Source organism: Lissotriton helveticus, chromosome 6 (assembly GCF_964261635.1).
Source record: "Lissotriton helveticus chromosome 6, aLisHel1.1, whole genome shotgun sequence".
In the NCBI taxonomy this organism is placed as follows: Eukaryota; Metazoa; Chordata; class Amphibia; order Caudata; family Salamandridae; genus Lissotriton; species Lissotriton helveticus.
In genome coordinates this window covers 835,288,511-835,311,444 of record NC_136067.1, presented here as the reverse complement: position 1 = coordinate 835,311,444, position 22,934 = coordinate 835,288,511, and the positions used below count along the sequence as shown (strand labels likewise).

At 45.1% G+C, this 22,934-nt stretch overlaps 1 protein-coding gene across 1 annotated transcript in view; it reads left to right on the top strand.

Moving 5' to 3' along the window:
* The first annotated feature begins 3,209 nt into the window (after window positions 1-3,209).
* Window positions 3,210-22,934, top strand: part of CRYBG1 (crystallin beta-gamma domain containing 1) — a 1,049,447-nt gene continuing 1,029,722 nt past the window's right edge. The window contains exon 1 of the mRNA XM_078648430.1: window positions 3,210-3,611. Within this exon, the coding sequence (XP_078504556.1) occupies window positions 3,301-3,611 (311 nt within the window). The 5' untranslated portion in view covers window positions 3,210-3,300. The remainder of the gene's footprint in view (window positions 3,612-22,934) is intronic.

Sequence of the window (22,934 nt, the reverse complement as noted above, 5' to 3'; positions counted from 1 at the left end):
CAATCTGATCGGGAGGCAAACAGGGGGTGGGTGTACAATCCCGCAACAAAAGAGGGACGCCATCCTGGGTTAATACATCCTCGCTGATATTGGGTGAACCTCCCTCCTGGGCAACAGGGTAAGGAGCGGTATCGGTAAGGGACCTGTTTTTCATACTTTCAACAGAGCGTCGACGCTCAGCCCTACGCTCAGCCATAGAGGTTTCCTTATCGCCATCACCCAGGACCCTAGAAAAATATTTGTTCAATGACCCATTTCTTAACCCACCCGCCTTCCCAGTTATTCCCTCCTCAGACGGCATAGCCATGACAGTCGCCTGTATCAGGGTCCACAGCTACAGTTCAATACAGGCGTTAGAGAGTAGGCCCAGCCCAGCCTACACTGGCCTACTAGGGCCCGCCCTTTGCCCGGAGGAGCCAGGCGGGGGGGGCGTAGCCGCTGCGGGAAGAAGCTGCAGGTGTGATGAGAACTGCCTCGCAGTCCCGCAGCGGTGTGGGCGGGTCCAGCGGCACAACCGTGGAGCGGGAGCCGCGACCGGGAGCCAGCAGTTCAGGAAATCCCAGTAAAATGAAGTCCAGGGAGCCCAGTCCAATGCCCCGTAAAATTCAGCCAGTGAGTAACACCCGCGAAGCGGGTGTTGCGAACAGTTATGGAGGAGCCAGGCGGGGGGCGTAGCCGCTGCAGGAAGAGGCTGCAGGTGTGATGAGAACTGCCTCGCAGTCCCGCAGCGGTGTGGGCGGTGTGGGCGGGTCCAGCGGCGCAACCGTGGAGCGGGAGCCGCGACTGGGAGCCAGCAGTTCAGGAAATCCCAGTAAAATGAAGTCCAGGGAGCCCAGTCCAATGCCCCGTAAAATTCAGCCAGTGAGTAACCTAATTAATATAATAAGAAAGGTCACAATTTTCGGCCTCCTGTAATTGGCCACTAACACCAGAATGGTGGCCTGCAAGAAACAGAAGAGCACCATCCCTGTGTTTGCATTTATTTTAAAATGGAAAACTTTTATTTTCTTATTTTTAAGCAGCCCATGTTCCTTAAGGGAAGAAATAAATAAGTAAATAAATAAATCAATGGGAGCAGGCAGTATTCGACCACTGCCTACTCAATCTCCCCACCCCTGAGTCTACCAACACAATCCCGAAATGGAGAATGGACCCCTAGGCTACCCCATTCCATTAACAAATTTGTTGTCACCTCCTTTGACGTTTTTGGTAACTGATCAATGGTTTGCAGCATGAATTGCACTTGAGTGCCAGTGATACATTACATATTGAATCTCGATTTGAAAGGAACACCCACTTTTCCAACTCGCAAAATAAGTTTTGTACATTTGAAAAAGGTATTTTGCTGCTGCAAACGCAGTGATATTACAAATTGCAAAGTTTGTGAATGCAAAATACCTTCAAATATCGGGCACCATATGCAGCAAGCGCTTAGGTATGTCCACTTTTACATTTGACTCATCCCAAACCTCATTCTACTGCTTTCTCCAATGCCCTGCCCTATTTCGCACCCTATACCTCTCTCAATATATCCTCTACTTCCACTCTCCGACTCATCCCAAACCTCACTCTACTACTATGATCTCCAAAATAACCCCTTCTAGACTCTTGACTCCTCTACCCCCCTTGCACACTCATACCTCTTTTACTATTCAGATTTCCCCAACACTCCTTTCTAAGCCCTTCCCTCTGACTCTTTCCCCCTCAACCTCCCTTTTACTCATACCAAACCCTCTCCTACTGTGATCGCCCAAAAACACTTTCAATCTACAACCTTCCCTCTTATATCACTCCACTATTCTTTCTCAATCCAAATAACAAACTCACATGCCCACCACTCAAATTGATTTCATATCTCCCTATACTAATTCACCACTAATAATTATTGGGTTCCGAGTAGCGAACTACTTGCCGAAAAGCGCTTCAACGTCTCGACAGAGAGTAAGCGCTATATAAATGCAATTACAATTTGTGCATGTTAGTCCAATGTGTACCACAGCTCAGTTGCTAAGCTTGCATACTTCGGATTGTGTCTCAGGCTTGTTTATACCCCAGCACGGTGTGGGCCGTAGGCCTACACCGGTGTGTTTGAAACTTTGTATAAGAGAGCTTAGTGATTGACTGTTCCCATGTGCTTGGATTTGTGCCTGAGCTCTGTTTACACCGGATTGGTGTCTGTGCATGAGGCTGGCCCCTGTGGGTTTGAACCTGTATGTACCTGAACTCTTTGTATACAAAGCCCAGTCTCCGAATAACGCGTGTGCCTGTGCTCTGCTCACCAGGCACTGTGGGTGCATTGGCACCCTATGTGTACTAGAGTTCTGTGCAACTGAACTTGATGGATTAAGTTAACCCTGGCGCATGGGTGTGCCATGCTTACTCTGAAACCCCTTCTGTGTCTGAGGCTTCCCCAGTGTACTTGAACCTGTGTGCTCACAAGTTCTGTGTCTACCTGAACAGTTGTGCGAGGGTGGACACCCAGACCCGCTTACCCTGAAGCGACCCTCCTTGTCTAAGGCTATCCGGTGCGCGCTGCCTTGCACACGTGTGTGCACGAGTCCCGTGTGAACATGGGCCCTGGTTATAGATGAGCCCCGAGAGAACCAGAGTGCGCAGAACACCCGGGTGTGTGCCTGGAATCCCCCTTTGTGTCTCAGGCTAGTCTACGCTAGTGGGCTTGCACTAGTGTGTGCACGAGTCCTGTGTGTACAGGATGAACCCTGGTGATAGTTGAGCCTCGTGAGAACCAGAGCTCAGTACACCCGGGCGTGTCACCGGAATCCCCTCTTGTGTCTAAGGCTGTCGATACCCTAGTAGGCTTGCACTAGTAGTGTGTGCACGAGTCCTGTGTGTACATGGACTCTGGTTATAGTTGAGCCCCGGGAGAACCAGAGCGCGCAGTACACCCGGGTGTGTGACCGGAACCCTCCTTTGTGTCTAAGGCTGCTGCTACCCTAGTGGGCTTGCACTAGTGTGTGCACGAGTCCTGTGTGTACACGGACCCTGGTTATAGTTGAACCCCGTGAGAACCAGAGCTCAGTGCACCCCAGCCCCCGTGTGCCTCCCAGCCCCTCTGCGCCCGGGGCTGCCCCAGTGCCCGGCCGAGCCCCTGCCGCCTCCTCCTCCGCTCAGGCAGACACGGGCTGCTCCCCCTGCAGGCGGCGGCGGCCGAAGGAGGAGGGCTCGTGTTACCTGAGCTCAGGTGAGAGAGCGAGCGCCTGACAGGCAGCGGGAGACGGAGAAGAGACCGCAGCACCGGGGCCGGCTGCACACACCCGAGGAGCCCGCGGAGGCCGGGGCATGGAGAAGGAGAAGGAGAAGGAGAAGAAGAAGGGCGGCCTCGCCCGCCTCGGGCGCTTCTTCCTCGGGAACCGGAGTAGCGCGGGCGCGGAGCCGGGCGCGCAGGAGCCCCCGGGCCGGGGGGTGCGCCGGAGCTCGTCGGACGTGGGACCCACCGTGGTCCCGGACCCGGAGGAGGGCGAGGGCGGCGGGCACAAGCGGCGCAGCCTGGGCAGTTGGAGGCAGAAGAAGCACCGCAGCAGCCAGGACTCCAGCTCCAGCGCCGGGAGCCGCTCCCCGCCCGACGCCGCCTCCCTGGCCACCGCAGACCGGTGAGTGGAGCCCCTCAAGGAGGGCACAGCACTGGCACTTCTTGGCACATCTACCCCCGTAACCGGTGCCAGCAGGCACTGCCTACCTTCTGTCAGAACCACTGTCAACAGGCACAGCCTACCTTTTACTATCTACTGTCAACAGACACTACCTACCTTCTATTATAACCACAGCCGACAAGCACTACCTACCTTTTATTACACCACTGCCAACAGACATCACCTATCTTCTATTATAACCACTGTCAACAGGCACTATGTAGCTCCGGTCAGAACCACTTTCAACAGGTACTATCTACTTTTTATTACACCACTGTCAACAAGCTACTTACTTTCTAGTATTACTACTGTCGACAGGCACTACCTACTTTCTATTATTACCACTGCCAACTGGCACTACCTACTTTCTATTATTACCACTGTCTACAGGCACTGCCTACTTACTATTATTACCACTGCCAACTGGCACTACCTACTTTCTATTATTACCACTGTCTACAGGCACTGCCTACTTACTATTATTACCACTGTCAACTGGCACTACCTACTTTCGATTATTACCACTGTCTACAGGCACTGCCTACTTACTATTATTACCACTGCCAACTGGCACTACCTACTTTCTATTATAACCACTGCCAGCAGGCACTACCTAGCTTCTGTCAGGACCACGGTCAACAGGCAGTGCCTACTTTCTATTGCAACAACTGCCAACAGACACTACCTTCCTTTTATTACACCACTGCCAAAAGCCAGTACTTACCTTCTATTATAACCACAGCCGACAGGCACTACCTAGCTTTTATTACACCACTGCCAACAGGCGCTACCTGTCTTCTATTATAATCACTGCCAACAGACACTACCTAAATTGTGTTATAACTTATGCCAACTGTCACTACTTTCCTTTTATTACAAGTGTGTGTGTGTGTGTGTGGGGGGGGGGGGGGGGGTTCAAATGATTTGTCGCAGTTGCCAAGTCACGTGAGACCCTCAGACAGCCCTGTCTATTTGATCCAAAACAATTCACATGTTGGTGTTTGTATGCTTATGTTATTACGGTAAAAGTGAAACTGCAAGTCCCTGGCTGCATTCGCTCTTCGTTAACAAGGCAGCGGTTGCTGGCTGTGTGTGTCTCAGCTGACATGTGGCTGCTTGGCAGGTATGCATTTCACAAACGCAGGCTGCTGCGGTGACAAGCGTCTGCGCTGCTCTCCGCCCTCGCCGGGCTGCCAGGCAGGGGCTGACAGTGCCGCTGGCTACATTTCCAAACGGCCACATTTTTCTCCCTGCGCGCTGCGCCTCCTCTCTCTTTGAGAGGGTTGTTTCATATCAACAGAGCGGGTGTGATGTTGACAATGTGGCAGGCTACAGGCGGGAGCAGTGGTTTTCTTTGTACGGCAGTTCTGCACGAGGTGTTTTGCTTCTGCAGCAAACACGTTGCAGTGTGTTTGGTTGGGTTGGTTTACGCGACTCTGATTCGCTGTTTTGAAGTTTCCCTCCTCTCTGGCAGGGCCGTGTTCAGCAGGCAGCGGCTCGGATTTTCTCACGAGTCCCTGCAGCCTTTGTAGCTCAGAAATTGGCTCCAGACCACGTGTTCAATCCACTTCTCTTGTTCAAAATGCAGACTGCTTGGAAATGAGCGCGTGAAGCAGGTCCTATACCATGTTTTTTCCGTTGCATTCTTGTGACTGTAGTTTATTTGCCCCATTATAGGTGCAGAACTACAGTGACCAGAACACAAAGAAAACACAACACGGTTTTATGGACGACACACCCGGCATGGGTCACGCCAGATCTATGGCTCGTGGTGACATTTAAAGTCAACAATAGTTTGCATGCCGGGACTGACAGCCCCTATGTGTATATTTGAAGAGACACACTTACAAGTCCTAGAATGCACTAGTGTTGTTGGTTAAAATGTCAGTTAAATACCCATGACAATGGAGAACTTCACTGCTGTGGTAAAACTGAAAACAACTTGTATGCATATTTGGTATTCCTGACCTATATGAACCCCAACCGTAGAAATACACAAAGCTGGACCTTGTCATTAGCCATCTGTTGAAACTCCTAGTTTATATGAAGTAGGGGAAAGTGGTTTGCTGGAGGAATAAACAGCAGGCATTGGCAAAGCCAATGGGTCTGGCTGGAATGTGCTAAGCATGCAAAGGCAGGCATTGGAAAAATGCCTATCAGTCCACCATAGACAGGTGTGTTAGCTTTCACAATGCTTGTTTGTCAAAAATTGTGAAATAACAAGGGACATACGTGTAGCACATGAGAACACATTTATGTATCTTGAGATGGTTTTAAAGCACATCTGTATACTTATGTGTGAAAGGTGTATTTTTGAGTGCAAGATCATGGAAATGTGCATAATAGCAACATTTTGTATTTCTCAGCAACTGCGGGGGCATGTGACACTTACAGTGCTTACTCAATATGCAACACATAAAACAAAGTCGTAGTAAAAACACACAGGTACAAAATGCTACCAAGTTATGTGTAAACATTTTAAGGAGTCTGATCTTTAATGCAGACCAGACTATTTGAAGTTTGTACAAGAAAGATGCGAGGAGCAGTGATGCACCACTCAAACTTCTCGGCGACCTGGCAGCAGGAGAAGGTGGTGGCAGCAGCAAGGTAGGGGTGCCATCGGGCACGTGAAATATAAAGTGAGGAGCTCAGTGTGAGATGGAGAAAAGGCGACGGGCACCTGAAATGTTAAAGTGCAGGGCTGCGGGTGGCTTCAGTATAGGCAGGGCTGCTGGAATTATGCGATTGTACGGCTGTGGCGATTGTTGCATAATTATAGATTTACCACATTTACCACATAATCCATCATCTGCCGCATAATCTGCAGATTTTAAGAAACAAAAAATGTTGCTTTCAGCGCAAATGGTTCAAAAGTTAACCAATAATGTGACAACACGTGTTGCCGTGCAGTGGAAGGTCCATTGCAAAGCTGGCCTGGTCACCTTTCTGTTGCTTATTGATATATTTGGGTGTTGAATGTGTCCTAATGTAATGCAACCAAGGGTCAGAAAGTGTTATAAAGTTTAAAAAACATGATAATATAGTAATACTATTACAAAATGTGCCGTATCATGCCACATACTTTGCCTTTTCTTGCTGCATAATTTACTCGAACCTGCTGCATAATTTGACCCTCACCTTCAGCATATTTCCAGTGGCCCTGGGTATAGAGCAGCCTGACCCCAAGATGGCTACCTGATGTCTTGCAAGATCACAGCTTTTGTTGTTGCTCTCCCAGGACTTTTGGGGGCCATCTTCAGGCCAGGCCATCCCTACCTGCAAAACAAAAGCCAATATTGCGAACGTCATGGAGTCAGGCTCGCATGTGAGTTCTGACAAATTCATAAATAAAAAGCCTGCTGCAGTAAAAAAAGAAAACTTAAAGAAATGATTGCTTTGTGTCTAGAACAAATGTGAGTCACAGAATTGAATGCAACAAAAAGTATAATGATGGATTGTAGTTGCCAGATGTAAAATAGTACCTGCTCTTCAGTGGAAGCACTTCTGATGGGTTAGACTGATACACACGTTTCTTATTATCGTATCCCAGTTGTATCCCTGTATTACGTCAAGTGCAATTTAGATCTGTTTCAATTTATTTTACAGCTATCCGACAATTTAAATCAACTGAGACAGCCTGACAACGTGTGTTTTGTGACACAAATTAGTTTGTAGCTTTTTCATGGCCGAATTACAGTATTGAACATAATCAATTGAGCAAAATGAAATAGATCAATTTTGCTTTATAGGTATCAGACAAGTTAAATTCGAGCTAATAAAAAAATGAGACTGCCTGACGACTTGTTTTGTGACTTATGGATTGATTTGTAGTTTTTTCACTGCAGAATTACAGTATCGCACATACTCAATTGAGCAAAATGTTGCAGGCAGTAATGCATTATATAAACAGAAACAGGGGTTCCGGTGGGCAATGTCAATAATAACAATGGAGGTAAGTAAAATGGCAATACGAAAGGGGTAGATGGTTATCCAAAAGAGAAGAAAAACCATACACCACTCAATGTTTAGTAGTGTCAACAGTGATTTATACATATAACAACAAATTTATATTGAAAAAACAATGCAGGGTGTCCCGAGTGAACATGGAACCTACAAAAATAGCGACATATTGTGACATAGGAAATTGGTTTCCAACAATATAAAGTTGACCATCAAAAGTAATGTACAATGAACACAGCCTCCTTCTTTAATAGTAGGGGCTGGTAAATGGTTTACTTTAGGTTTTGTCGACGGTGTTTCAACCCCCTTTACAATAAGGAGTCTCTTCAGGACCTAGTGATGTAGGGACATCTGAGATGGAGGAATCTCTGTCAGAGTGACATCCGTGCACCACGAGGAAGTGTAACCATTGTAAGTTTGGTTTTACAAAGTGTGGGCTAAAAGCCAGACTGCCTTAATGTTTCTTACGTTGCCAGCTGTCATGTGGCAGGCATATATGTTACCCGGGGCCACTGGAATTATGTGGCGGAGGAGGACCAAATCACGTGGCAGGGGTGAACAAAGTTTGCGGCATAATGCTGCGCATTTTATGGTAGTATTTCTAAATAATTTTGTCATTCTTACTCCTGGTAATAGTGTCTGGGAATAGAGTGCACCTTATTAGTCACAATTTAACACCCAAATACAGCAATAAGCAACTTAAAGATGACCAGTCAAACTTAGCGAACATCGTTCCGGGGCGCAGAAATCCTAGTCTATATTTTGTGTAATCAATACAAACCTCTCCAAGCACACATTAAGTATTAAATGGGCAATAACAGTCACAAAGTCTCAAATAATCTAGTCAACTTTTAATCCTTAGACATCCCTTCAGGGACATAATTCACTACATATTTGATTTTCATTAGTACAGCTTCATCAGCAGTATGACTTTAGTTCATCAATAGTTGAACTTGATATTGTTGATTTGTAAACAAAGCATTTTCCTACAGCCAACACGTTCTGGCGAGGGGCGGTTCTAGCCTCATGGCGGCCCTGGGCAGGGAGCGTAGGTAGGGGGCCCAGGAAGAGGGGGTCCGGGCGGGGCGGAGCACGGAGGCCAGTGAAGAGGGGGGGCTCAAGGTGTTTGGAAGTGGAACAGAGCCGGAGGCCGCCAAATCCCTGCCAGGGGCCGCCACGCAAATATGTATCCATCCTCAGAGGATTATTATATTAAGGATATATATTGGTGTGGTGGCCCCTGGGGTTTGGTGGCTCTGTGCAGGTGCACAGCTTGCACATGCCTAAGTCCGCCCCTGTTCTGGCCCTTACAAAACTGTCCAGCAGCTCCAAGTAGCCATCCTTGCTTTGCATTCTGGGACATGTCGTTTTGTGTTTCCCTACAAGTTGGCGCCTGGACGACTCCTGTTGGAAGGTGCTGTTGGTGAGAACGCCAGGACTGGCACTGGCTGATGCATAGGGCGCTGCATTACCTGGCAGGTACGCCCCTGGAGAGCAGAAATGCCTCCTGGAGTCCCTGACCTATTAACGCGGTGAATTGTTGCCATAGCTGGCGTACAGAATCTTTCCCAATCCTGAGACACTAGCTCCGAGCCAGTGAGGCAGACAAGAGCCTCCATTTGAACGACCGCCAATTTTTACTACGCACTGGAAGTTTCCAAAGAGAGCGTAGAGATACAATTACTAAATCACACAACATTTGCAAAAAAAAAAGCACGTTTCCACTGATAATTACACTGAGCACAGCAGACTTGAGAGCTCGATACTGATTGGCTGCTCTTTCCCTCCCTGTCACCTTTGAGAGAGTGCTTTCCGCGGCCGGTAACCCCCGAGGCTGGCAGTCTGCTCAAACGGATTTCTGCTGCTCAATGGAGTTGTGTACACATGAATCAGCGCCATTTGCATGTTAAAGGCGGCTCGGGTGGGGGCTGTGCTGTTTGTGTAACTGACAGGCATGCAGCTGTTGTCTTGTGTCCTGTCCTGCTTCCACGCACGCGATATTTCATATACTGTATGAAGAGGAGTGCAACATGTTTTTTTTGTTGCTGAATCATGTATATATGTATTATTACTATTTTTCTGCAGTTCACTCTGCATAGAGAGTAGCCCTTGGCTGTTTGAATTTCGAATGTAAAATAGAGTGAACAATCAAGAGCGTAACTTTCGTTTGTGCAGCGGGTGCAGTGGCACCGGGGCCCAAAGGCCTGAGGAGTGTCCTCTGAACCCTGATTATTGCTGTCTTTCACAGTCCAACAGTGGCCAGTTTGTCCGTTTCTTTTCTTGCTCGTGGGCCCATGATACACTCAGTGGTCTGTAGATTCCGCTCCCCTACTTTTTTATTATGAACATGCGTCCCTGGGCGTCAGAAATATTCTGTTCGTGGACGGCCAGGGAGTGAGAAGGAAAAGGTCTCTGTCTCTTACTTCCTGCCCAGACAAGACATGGAAGGTGTCCGCTTCTGCTCTGCCGCTGGGAGCTGCCCCCTCTTTCTTACTCCTATTCCCTCTCGTTCTGTTTAACTCCTTCTCACTTTTCCGAAAATCATGAATCAAGAAATGGTTCTCACCGTCTCTTCCTGTCGTCCATTTGTACCCCTGTGAAATGGATGCAAAAAAGAAAACCTCTTTTGCTGGAAATGCCGTTTTGACATTTTTCTATTCCAAAGTGCAGCCTCGGAAATAAAATGTTAAAACTCTGAAAAATAATTAAATAAAGCAAGATGGAGAGTTCTTAAAGTGGCCAGAGAATTTTTTTCAAACCCCAACACATTAGCGCCACTTTACAGAGTTTGCCAGTAAAGCGCTACTTTTGTTTTTTTTGTCTTTCTTTGAGCAGCATTGTTTTCCTCCAGTACCTCCTACCTGGAGGCAGGGCCGGCGCTAGGCTTGGGCAGTGTGGGCAGCTGCCCAGGGCCTGGCACTCTGCCTGCCAGGATGGGCCCCCCACAATGGCAATTAGCACCCCACTAGTCCTCGTGTATGTCTGCCAATCAGAGTGAAAGAAATGCTTCACAAACGGGCTCATGGGAGGGGGCCCCCCCTCTTGGGGCCTCTAAGGGATGGTGTGGGAAGGCCTAGGGGAGGGTACACCTCTCAGGCAGCCAGTTCAGAGACTCGGCAGGGCACCCATTGTCAGCACTTTAGGCCACACAGGCTTAACTCAGCCCCCAAGCAATTCTCACACCTTCAGTTCGAAATGGGCTGTACAAGAGTTGCTTGGGGTGGCTGAGAAGAGGAGCTGCGGCCCAAGTGGAGTCTGCACAAAGCAGCTTCCCTGAGATCAGAAGGTGTCACTTATGTAGATTTCAGGGGCCTCCCACATTCCCTTTTGCCCAGGGTCCCGAAAATCCTAGGACCGGCCCTGCCTGGAGGTACTGCAATACCTGGTTGATGGGTGGATTGGAAAACGAAATGTGTACGGTGGCTTTGTGTTCACAAATGTGGTCTTTTGAAACCATACTGCTTACGTTTTGTAAGCATATAAGCAGTGGACATTGAAATGGGTCCTTTCTGGGCCCTGTAGGTATGTCCTTAACTTTTCAGGCAAAAATACTGTTGATTTCTGAATAATGACTGTAAAAGCGTTAAGTTCACCATGTTCCTGCTTACATTTTATATGCTTTATTAAATCTTTCATTCCTTATGAGTGTTTGCTTTTTCCAGGATGTTGTTACCTTTTCTTTTAGGCAGCATATTGCTCTTGCCTAGTGCGTAATTTGAATTGAAACGTATCCAGTTATTTATAGCAGGTCAAATTGGATTGTAGCTGAAGGCAGTATGAGTTTCTCTCAGTGGGGCAGTACGGTGTTCAGTGAGGGAGCAGATGTAGCACTGGGGGCAGAGCTGCTAAATTTAGAACTGGGGAACCAGGTTCAGCCTTAATGAACAGTCCCCCAGACCACTCTCCTGAGGGAGCACATTCCCATGCCAGACCTTAGAAGGCACCAGAAAAGCCCTGGTGTGTTAGCACCAGCAGGTGGACCCTAGCAGTGGCAAGTGTGGGTTCACCTTGAAGGCTTGCCCACCACAGTCCATACTGAAGTTCACCTCCAGTCTTGCGGGCAGGCCTACGAAGTAGCAGACGCTAGAGCAACAGTGACTCTGTCACTGAGGTCACAGGACCCCTTAGAAGAGCTGGCTCTAAGGCGGTGCGATTGGTGTGACTGCAACGGTCGCTGACTTTGAGTGGGGGCGTCGTATATTATGGCGTTAAAAGCACTTGCTGCCTCCTTCCTGGCCGTCAGCTATTTTCGGCAATAATAAAAATGTCATAACTGATGAATAAACTTCTTCCTAGAACAAGATCATAGATTTGTCTAGAGGAAGTTTTGACTCTTGGAAAGATAGCGCAGAGGGTTAATGTGCCTGCTGCAAAGAAAATGTACCAGGCCCATCACAAAGTGCACATAATGTAAATAGGTCAGTGGGTTACTGCTTTTGTCAGTGAGATCCTTTTGCTACTTGCAGTTTATAAGTTAAAATCCTAACAAACAACAGTGAGCTATTAACTTTCATCTAAGAGCTGCATACAAACTGCAAGGTATAAACTAGAGCGTTATGGTTTTTTCCCTAAGCCTTTAATTATCCTAATGTTGCAAAAAGTGTTATTTTTGATATAAATCAATAATGTTTTTTAAAGAGAACCCCCAATCATGGTATTAAGTTTAAAATTCTGAGTTTGTGTTTCTCCAGGCCAACCACTATTAAACTATACTGTCTACTAGTATGGTAATCATGTGACTTCTGCACCTTGTAGTCCTTTGTCTTATGTACCATTTCCTATGCAGTCATTTACACACGTAAAATTGATTGTCTCTGTGTATATTGCTGACGACAGAAACTCCATGGCTCGGAAACAAATGGCTCGTGCTTCCACTTTTAAGCATTTTTGGGACATTCTGTGATTAAAATAAATTCACGAAGTGGAATATGTTTCTAATGTCAATAGTTCATATTAATCGTTAAATAATCATGTGTATCCATTGGTTGAATTACATAACATAATAAGCTGTAACTGGTCAGTGAAATGCCACACAAATACTAAAGAGTGGGATGTTTTGCGCATCCTGGCCACACCTCTAACTCCGCCCACTGATCCAATCCTCAGGTTATTCCCGCCCTCTGATTCTCCGCCCACAGTCCCCTTACTTTTTTTTCCCCACTTCGACCACTGGATACACTGTGAACAATTATATTGGCTGAGGCGAGGGGCGTAGCTGGCAAGAGTTCTGCAGGTGCAGTGCACCCGGACCGAGAGTCCTGAGGCGCCCATTGAGCCCTAATAATTGCTGTATTTTACTACGCCAATAATATTGAAATGGGACATTTTCTCTCTTGCACCATGGCCCAGGCATCATTGCTACGGTATTGAATGAGCCAAGAATTAATACTTTTTTTCTGAAATGTAAGAAATTTTAGCAAGAACGACAAAATATATATTTTAAAAAACACAAATTATATTTCCTAATTTACGAGTAGTTTAATTTTCGCATTGTCTAGATTTTCCAACGACGTTGCCAGTTCATCCATGGGTGAACGTTTGGTTGTTTCACTTGAATAAAGCGCATATAGCGTTTTTTGCACTGCTTGTCACTGCCTCTCAGGCAAAATCGGAACAACAACGACTGGTTTGCAGAAATTAGTTTGTTCTGGTTTAACTCTTTGCACTAGTGCTGTAAATCACCTGCAAGGGTTAAACTGAAAGAAAACTGAGTCTGGTCATGGCTGAGGGAGACGGTTAACCTCGAATAAACCCCGAGTCAATAGAACGCGGCCCTGCTAATGTTTGGACTTGCAAAAGTCACTGTGTGGAAACGTTTTTATTTCAGCACGAACTGTGTACAGCATGCAAACACATTTAGCACGGTTTTCAGTCATTGTCTGAATTTCAGCTGCCTGATTGCAGTTTTTTGGACTGTGTGCTCCAATTCCCAAAGAAACAAGGCATTGATATCGAAATGAGACCGAACCGGAAGGTACCATTGATAATAAACTCTGGACACACCTTGCGGAACTGTTACTTAGTCCATCCTTTTTAACGTAGAGAGGAGTTTATATTGATGTGCAATGGGTTCCTTCTTCTCATAGTGGCTCATCTCTTTCTCTGGTCCCTCCAAACCACATTTGTCATCTCTCCACTCCCCTACATTTCCCCTTGCCCATTTCTTGTCTTACTCGCAAACGATGTTCTTATTATGTAACCTATTGTTGTCTTTTCCTCTGATATTTCGCCACTTACCCACTGTTGCGTACACTTTGGTAGCCAATGTAAGGCCAGCTTTTCAGCATAACCACTGACGTTGTAAATCAGTTCCAGTAAAGTCATCATCTATAAATGTATCTTATGTGGATGTCTTGAAAGTAGGCCATGGATCTGGCCCACGTGGACCAACCTAGGTCAACATTGACTTACACGGCCATTGTCTTGTACGCTTTCTAGCTTCACCTGAGTGGTGTCTGTCCATCGGACACAGGAAGGATGTGGGCCAGTTCACTGGTCTGCCTGATGGGGTTTGGCAGTTTGAGTAAAAGATCTCTCGCCATTGCATATGTCCACTTTCCCTACATTCTGTGCAATGGGAACATGTACTTGAATACAGATGGGTTGAAGCAGCCTTTGAGGCATTCATAGACCAAGAGAAGACAGGACATTAGCTTTTGGACTGAGACGTAAGAATAGTCCGTTTTAAGTGAGGGCAGGTAGCAGCATCTTGTCAGGCACTGCTTCCCAGGATGAAGAAAGATGGCGTATGAAGACTCAGTGTAGGGGTACTGCTCAAGTAAGGGATTGTAATGTAAGGCAGAGTGACAGGATTCATGCCAGTTTTCTGTTTTTGTTTATTTCACCTTTATTTGATATAATATGCAAACTGGATATAAACAAATCAGAATTTGAGACGGGAGGAGTTGAGGGGCACATTATATCTGAGTCACAGAGCCCGGAGAGCCAGGGTTGTTTACAATGATAGAATAAAATGGTGTTTTCAGTTGTTTTTATAAAGCTGAAAAGTTTTTTTTCTCTCTAGTTGGTGGCCCCATTGTGTGTTTGTTAAGAAAGGGACCTCAAAAACTGTTCTGCTTACTGATCACAGTACTAGCTAATTTGGCTGGCGGTGATTCTGTGAATGCTGGCTAGTTGGTTGCCATTTAGTTTAGCTTGAACTGGTTGGTATCTGGTGCAGCCGTTGTCTGAACGAGTGATGTATGTACCTTTCTCTTGGTATTTACTACTTTTTGGTGGGTGACTCTTAGATGTTTTACATTAGTTGAACTATTTTTGTCCAATAAAACCAGTGTGTAGAATATTAAAGTAATGGATTGTAGCGCTGACAAGGGCTCATGCAAGGATGAAATTGATGCTGAGCTAGAAATGGCTAGAAACATTCGAGTACATGTGTAAAGTATTGGGTGGGACGCTACATCCTTATTTATCCGTTGCCAAGATTTGTAAAACGTAATTTCTGAATGATTTTCCTCCCAAATATGAAGAGACACTGGAATGATGCATTATTGGATAGTCAAATTATTTGGAAGTTTTGATTGAATTATGCAGAAAGTAAGAGCACATTGAGCAGCATTATGAGGCATATTCTGCCGCAGTATTTCAATTTTTAAAATGTCAGAACCTCAGTAGTGTCTGGGCTGCAGATGAACACCTACATGCAGAAATTGACTGCTAAAAAAGGGTCGAATTGGCCCTTGCAAATGGTCTGCCACTGTGTTATATGTCACTTTTTCAGTAACTTTTGATCTGTTTGACCAAGGAACAGCATTTTTGTGTTGACATCTTTACGTTACACGGCAAATGTGGTGAATCGCTGCGGCTGCAGACCCCCATGATTTCGACAGCCCTGCCAATATCCTACATTACATACTGTTCCACCAATCGTATAGCAGTGGTGCACATTTGTAAAAATACATTGGCTTGAAAAAAAAACATGAAAACAATAGAAAAATCAAATTGTGTGTAAATCCCCACTCGTAAATGACACTGCCATCAGCATATCTTACAGTTTTCTAGCTTTGTGCAAAGCATCTAAGTCAAGCATTCTTGCTTTTTGGATTTTGTATTTGGAAGCCATATGTAACTTGTTTGAAAAGTTTTGAGAAGTGGACCCATCGAATGCTGGGGTTTTCGGCTCTGAGATTGCAGGTGAATTTATTCCTCTTTGTGCATGGAATCAGAACCAGAGTTTATCCATAATCAATTGTTATGTAGTACTTTGAATGTAGTTGTTTCCCCCACGTCATGAATCTTTAGTCACCTTACTAGATGCTGCCCCTGTGACATCAGGCCATATAAAACGAGTGAGATAAATAAAAAGATCAAATCCCTAAAAAAAAAAAACTCAATGAGAGGTACAGTCAGACATTTATTGGGTTAGGGTGTTTCTTGCTCATAGAGTTCTTTTTCCCATATGATTGTTTGTCTCTTTTCAAATGAAGTTTGGCCAGAAAGTGGGCAGCACACACCATGCCATCCATAAAACAATGGCGTGCTGGCCTAGATATGTATATGGAGACTGATCACCTAACGTACAAAAGATGGGGTTGTGCCCATAAGTTCTTGAAGATTTGGAAATGGTGGAGACACTTCCATGGGATTGGTGAACCAAGGGAGGATATGTTTAGAGATATTTCTGTCAAAACAAATGCATCGTTTTTTGATCTAAGAGTGGTGAAGGGAGAATCCCAAGAGATGGTTTGACATGTGAATGGATTGTTCATTTCAAATGTTTCGATCAGACTCTATCTATATTGGAGTAATACTGGCATCTGTATCCATTATGTACCACAATGTATTAAACATTCTAATTTACAACGAATATGAACAACTGTGCCCCTGCACTAACACAATAAGTGCAAAGCTTCCAGCTTTTTAAATAAGATTGTATACATGTAATAGTGACATATAGCACATCAATCTAAACAGTTGGTGGAGGTACGTAATTCAGTGACACATGGTTGAGTGAGACAGGTAAGTCAATCAATAGTCTGTAATTGGAGTGTCCATTTTCTGTTTATTGTTCCGTTTCAATAGCCAACACGTGTTTCATCGCAAGGAACAAATGTGAATCTTCAGGGCTGGGATAGGATGTGCTGGTTCGGATAGAACACAAAAAGGGGCGCAAAAGGACCGGTCAGTGCGTGGTCAGGAAAATCCAAAATTGTGTTATCTTGGAATTTTAGCTCTAAGGGTATTCACCACGGTGTGGGTGGAATCCCAATTATTGAATTATAGGACGATAGTCTCTTAAGTGTAGAAAAACAAATCTCAGTAATTAGCAGGTTAAGTGGAGACCGGGAGGAGAGAGGTCTTCGTGGTTTGGGCGGGTGCGCTCGTTACCAACGAAATACCTTGTCCTGGCGGACGAAATTCTCCCTCTTGGAGTTTCCCGGCGCCGTGTTTCAGATACGGTCGCTAATTACTGAGATTTGTTTTTCTACACTTAAGAGACTATCGTCCTATAATTCGATAATTGGGATTCCACCCACACCGTGGTGAATACCCTTAGAGCTAAAATTCCAAGATAACACAATTTTGGATTTTCCTGACCACGCACTGACCGGTCCTTTTGCGCCCCTTTTTGTGTTCTATCCGAACCAGCACATCCTATCCCAGCCCTGAAGATTCGCATTTGTTCCTTGCGATGAAACACGTGTTGGCTATTGAAACGGAACAATAAACAGAAAATGGACACTCCAATTACAGACTATTGATTGACTTACCTGTCTCACTCAAACATGTGTCACTGAATTACGTACCTCCACCAACTGTTTAGATTGATGTGCTATATGTCACTATTACATGTATACAATCTTATTTAAAAAGCTGGAAGCTTTGCACTTATTGTGTTAGTGCAGGGGCACAGTTGTTCATATTCATTGTAGACCAGGTTTCTGGCCGTTTTGAGTGGTTGTGAGGTATTACCACTCGCCCTATTGCCTACACCATTTACTCTTGTTTTCCACTATCTAGCGGTTACCCAGGCGTGCGCCCAGTGTATCTGGAATTCCAAAAAAGACCTCAGCAGCTGTTTATTATTCTAATTTACAACGCCTGTATGTAGAATCATTAGTTTCCTTAAGTTGCGAGTGTTGCTAGTATATTATTTTTTGTTAATTAAAACTTCAATAGAAATATTTAGGAAAAAATTAATGTTTCTTGGACTCCTCCCTCTATATTTACTTGTTTATGTATTAGGCGTTATGTCCTTAGCAGTGGTGAGTGCTTGGACTAGTACTGCTGCACTGTTCCTAATGTTGCTATAGATTTCATATTCTCTCTTATTCATCTATTATTAACAGATGGACAAGCCAGGGATCTACCCAGACACCCTATAAATAATGCACGTTAACATAGACTATTTAGCTGAAATTGGCAGGTACATTTATATATGTATTTGTTTAAGGTATGTTAGAATGCATATCTAGCTCTGACTGTCTTTTAGTACTTTTGGCCACTGGGGGCATGGTGCATGGGTTCTCATTGACTGGTGTGTAGGTTGTCTTGCGTTATTGTGTTTGTCAGTAAAGGGAAGATCAGACTATCTGTTGTTTAGCGATGGTGACCTATGTGAATGTGTCTGTATGTGTGTGTCTGCATAGGATCAGGCCCCTCCATTCGTGCCATGAGGTTAAATGATTATCCTCTCTTCGGCCGGAAATGTTAGTGCTGTTGAACACTGTTTGCCAACTATGTAGCTACAGAACTGTGTTGCATGAGAGTGTGTGAGATATTCAGGGCCACTGGAATTATGCAATGCCTCGGCCGCTGCTTTTTCTGCATAATAATACACTTGCTGGATTGCTCCATACTCCACCATGTGCTGCGTGATCTGCAGATTTTAACAAAAACAATTGTTTTTAGCACAAATGGACAAAAAGTTACTAAAACGTTGTAACGTGTACACGAGCAGTGGAAGGCCATTTCCCAAGGTTAACTGGTCATCTTTCAGTTGCTTATTTCGCTATTTCGTTGTTAATCAGGTGACATTTTTGCCCAGACAGTATTACCATGTTTAAAAATGTTAAAAGAATAAAGTAATATTATCAAATGATGTGCCGCTTTTTTCACATAATTTGCCTTTTCTTGATGCATACTTTGATGCTCCCTGCCGCATAATTTCAGTGGCCCTGGATATATTTTAGCTGCCTCTTCTGGTGGGTCGGTTGAGATACGGCTGTGTGAGTAGGGTGTGCTGTTAGCCTGACAACCCTTTGCCATCCATATCCGTGTGGTGCCTTGTGGTGAGGGTGTGTCGTTGTCTGACTTGTACATGTTTCTGTAAAGGTTGTCTGAAGAAGGCATGCCCTGCTAAGGCATCACTGCTTTGCCTACTAATTATACTGATGGGTGTAGTTGAGTGTATGATTTTCATGCCCATGGTTGTAAATAGTAGACACGCTGAGGTGCTCATACTTTAGTAGGTAGTAAAAAGTGTGAACAATCACTACCACCCTTGCAACATTCACAAGAAAAAACACAGACAAGGGGTCTGAGCAGTCCATGTAGATAGGGATGCATGCTGAGAGTCACCAAAGTAGGTCCCTGAAAAATAAATGGGGAGGTAGAGAAAGCATGCGTGATATATTCAGATTGAGCTCAAAAAACATCCTTAAGGTTAGTCAAAAAAATACTTATTCTTATATGTGAAGGTGCCACAGAAAGAATCAGATGGGACAAAACATCAGAACTCTGCCTAGAGGCAAAGGAAGGTTGAATTGCGAAGAGGCAATCTCAGAAGCTTATCCCAATGAAAGACTTCTAGTGAGGCTGTCAGCAATCTTCAAGCAAACAAAGTAACCAATAGCAATGCGGCGGGCGAGCAGGATTGGAAGTCTGCAAAGGCACTGCTTGCATGTATTAATATTCATATGAGTGGTGCACGGTGTGAATAGGGGAACCATTCGAGGGCAAGCTCACTTTTTGAAATCAGTTTACAATCTTAAAAAATTGCATCATTAATGCGTTATGAGTAAATTCAATTCATGTTTCAAAAGACAAAGAAGAAATACTTAAGGAAAAAGACTAGCTCGAGGCTGTAGACAATGAAAAATGATGGGGGTTTGTCGAATTAGCAGAATGATTTTTGATTTCTTTTCCCATGACATACAATATATGAAACAATATAAAAACTAATAGTAAGTGGGTGCACAAACCCCTTCTAATGTGTGGGCATTTCAGTTAGTAATCCTCGCGCACTAGGCAATAGTTTCTTGAGAAATCACTAATGTGTACCTCTGATGTAATTATGTGTTTGTATATCACCTTATGGATTTCACATTGTCTCTCCATCCTGTCCTACGGTTCAAGAAGATATTTCTTTGCAGACATAAGTCAAAGTTCCTGACGTTTTTAAGGCACACAGTATTTTAACACGTTTATTTATTTAAAATTTTTATATATTGCGCTAGCTAGACCCGTAGGTATTAGAGCGCTTTACATGATCATGAAAGAATACAGTAAATCAAGTACACTTTAGAGATTCCTTAAGAAACTATTGCCTAGTGCGCGAGGATTACTAACGGTAAGGCCCATATAAGCAAGGAATATGAGTGAGTCGCTAAAGTGGGATCCCACTGAATGTCCAAAATGAGGGACTGGTCTGTCAGTGAAAATCTAGCTCAAGGCTGTTGAGGTTTACCACTCAAATGATTCACCCTATATGTGTGCATCAGAATGCTATTAGAACATTATTATTGTAGTTCTCTTCATGTGGCAATGGCACTAACAAAGTGTTTGAGCATTTTACAAATGACAAACTTAAAAACTGAAAAATAGAATGACATCTTACATCTTTTCCATCATTCATGATCTAAATGTGAGGTGTGGTGGTTACATTTTCAACTGCATTGTGGTTGATTGTCATCAGTTTTGTGCACCTACCTTCAACTTTGGAGCAGGAAAAATACTTTGTATTTTTTCAAATGCCACGTCTTCATTCACAGAATTATTTACCTGCAAATGGAACTTACCGGAAAAGAAAATTGGAAGGAGTGGGGGATACCCCTCAGGACTAAGTTTATGGGCAGGAGTGGGAATGTGAGTGTGTCCAGAGGAGGGGCAGAGGATGGGTGTAACATTGTAGGTATTCACATAGCTTCGCAGTGCTTTTTTTCCATCCCCTTTTGCACAGAGACATGATTTCTCAAAATATGCTGGAAAAAAGTATATCAATAAGATGTATAGAATCCCCCAAAACACTGATTTTTGAGTGGAATTTAGAGGAAAGGATTGCTGCACCAGAAAAATATTGCCCTGGCGGAGAAAACCAATAATAAAATAAAAATTCATATTGTAATAAAAATCTCCAAGGATTGTCAGCACTGTGACATGCATGGAAATCAGTGATTTCCTTGGCTTTACAAGCTTATTCATGGAGATTTGTAGAAATGCCCAGAAGTTGTTTTCCAATTTGTGAAATGTAGATTAGTCAATTGGCCCATTGCAATTGTACTAATAAAACACCTTCACACATTTTATTTGAAAATGTAGTTCAGATCTTAAGCTAGTTTCATCAAATTGAAAGTTTCTACACGGATTGTTTGAGAATCAGGCTATTGACCTCCGTGTTCTCATAACATTTGGTTGGAGCTGGTATGAGATTAATGTTAATTGGAGAGAGCAGAGCTAGAGTGATTTGTAGTTAATGCACATGTTTTTGTACAACATACAAATCTCGTCCACAGCTAGTTTGAACCTGTTCTGATATGTTTTGTTCGACGCATTTATATAGTGTGCTTTTTAGGTCGAGCGACCTATCTCAATGCGCATGCGCATTGAGAGCGGGAGCTCGATCTATTGCGGCTTAAACAGAGCTTACCGAGATCAGGCGATTCCCAGGCGATTTCTTCCAGTGCACGTGAAAGCGCGTGCACAATGCCACCAGCCGCTTGCCTCGCATTACCACATCAAAGGCAAGGCGGCCTCGTCTCAGGCCCCTGCTGCTTCACACCCTCATGCCGCTCTCCCCGCTCCGCCCCCTCCCCTGCCCGCCGTGTCGCATTTCTCCTCCGCCGGCCATACTTTCACTTTGACGGCCGCAGGCCGTCTCTCGTGTTTCTACTTGTTGCCTTGTGTACTCTTCTCTCCCGTGTGCACTAGTGTTCGAGGCTTTCCTGTTTTGTGTCTTTTGCTTCCTTGTTCTCCTGGTAGTTTCCAGATTGCTAGAACCTTGTGTATTCTTTGCCCCTGTGCTCCTCCTCTGAGCTTAAGTGTATTTCTTCGCTGTGGGATCAGTATGCCGTGGCTAGCAACAGACCTTGCTGCTGAGTTTCCTTGTGATCCGTCGCAATCATACAGCTATTTTTCCAGCCTTGGTCTTTCATTTCGGTTTCCATTGCTACTCGATTCGATTTTTGCGTTCTGCCTAGTTATCTGTATTTGTTTATCCTGCCTCGAAAAATTGCTGCTTGCTCCGAATAAACGCTGACTCGGGTGGCAATCCGCCTTTAATTGTAGGCACTCCCCTGCCGCTCGCTGCAGGCCCTGACGGTACAAATGTTCACCCTAGCTGGCTGGATTACATAAAGACCACAATCACGGGGCTGTCTCGTTAGCTCATTAGCTCCCACTGGCCGCTGGCGTGCCTTCTCTGAAGCAGCGATGTGTTACACATCTGCCTCTCCCCTGTCACCAACCCCCGTAAACACAGCGGGCGCCTGTTTGTTGTTCCTATTCAGAATTAGGAAATACTTGTTTCTTTTGTGCCCCTGACAGTAATTTCATGGCTGGAGCGCGGCCAGCCCCTTCCGTGACATGGATGGACACAGGAGATATATTTGCTGCGGAGGTGGTAGGAGTGGGCAGTGCAGCCTCCTCGCCTGTTGTTCATCCACAGCCTTTCAGTATTTGTCACCATACACACAAAAGTGGTTTCGTGTCTTGGCAACTAACCCGAAGTGACGCGTCGCGTTTGGGGTCACTCGGAAACACACTTGCCTTCTCTCCGCTGCCCACCCACCCCCCCGTCATCTCAGCTCCCTGCTGTGCACCTTCATTTTCTGACCCTCTCTCCCCACTTCTCTCTTCTCGGCCTTTTCTTCTCCTCCCCCATTCTCCCCCTCCTCCGTACCAATACATTTCCCTTCCTGTCTCCCCCGCTCCTTCCCCTGCCCTCTCCCTCACACCCCGCCACCCCTTCTCGTTCCCCACACACCTCTCCTGCCTGCTCGTGCCTAGCAATACGCAGAGTAATTTAAAGCTGTTTGTGGCCTGTAATGCGCTCTCTTTTTATTAACTGCTTTTGCCTCCATGTCACATTTTAACAATAATCTCTGGACTAATCTCCCTTCTCCCCTTCATCTCGCTGCCCTGCTTTCT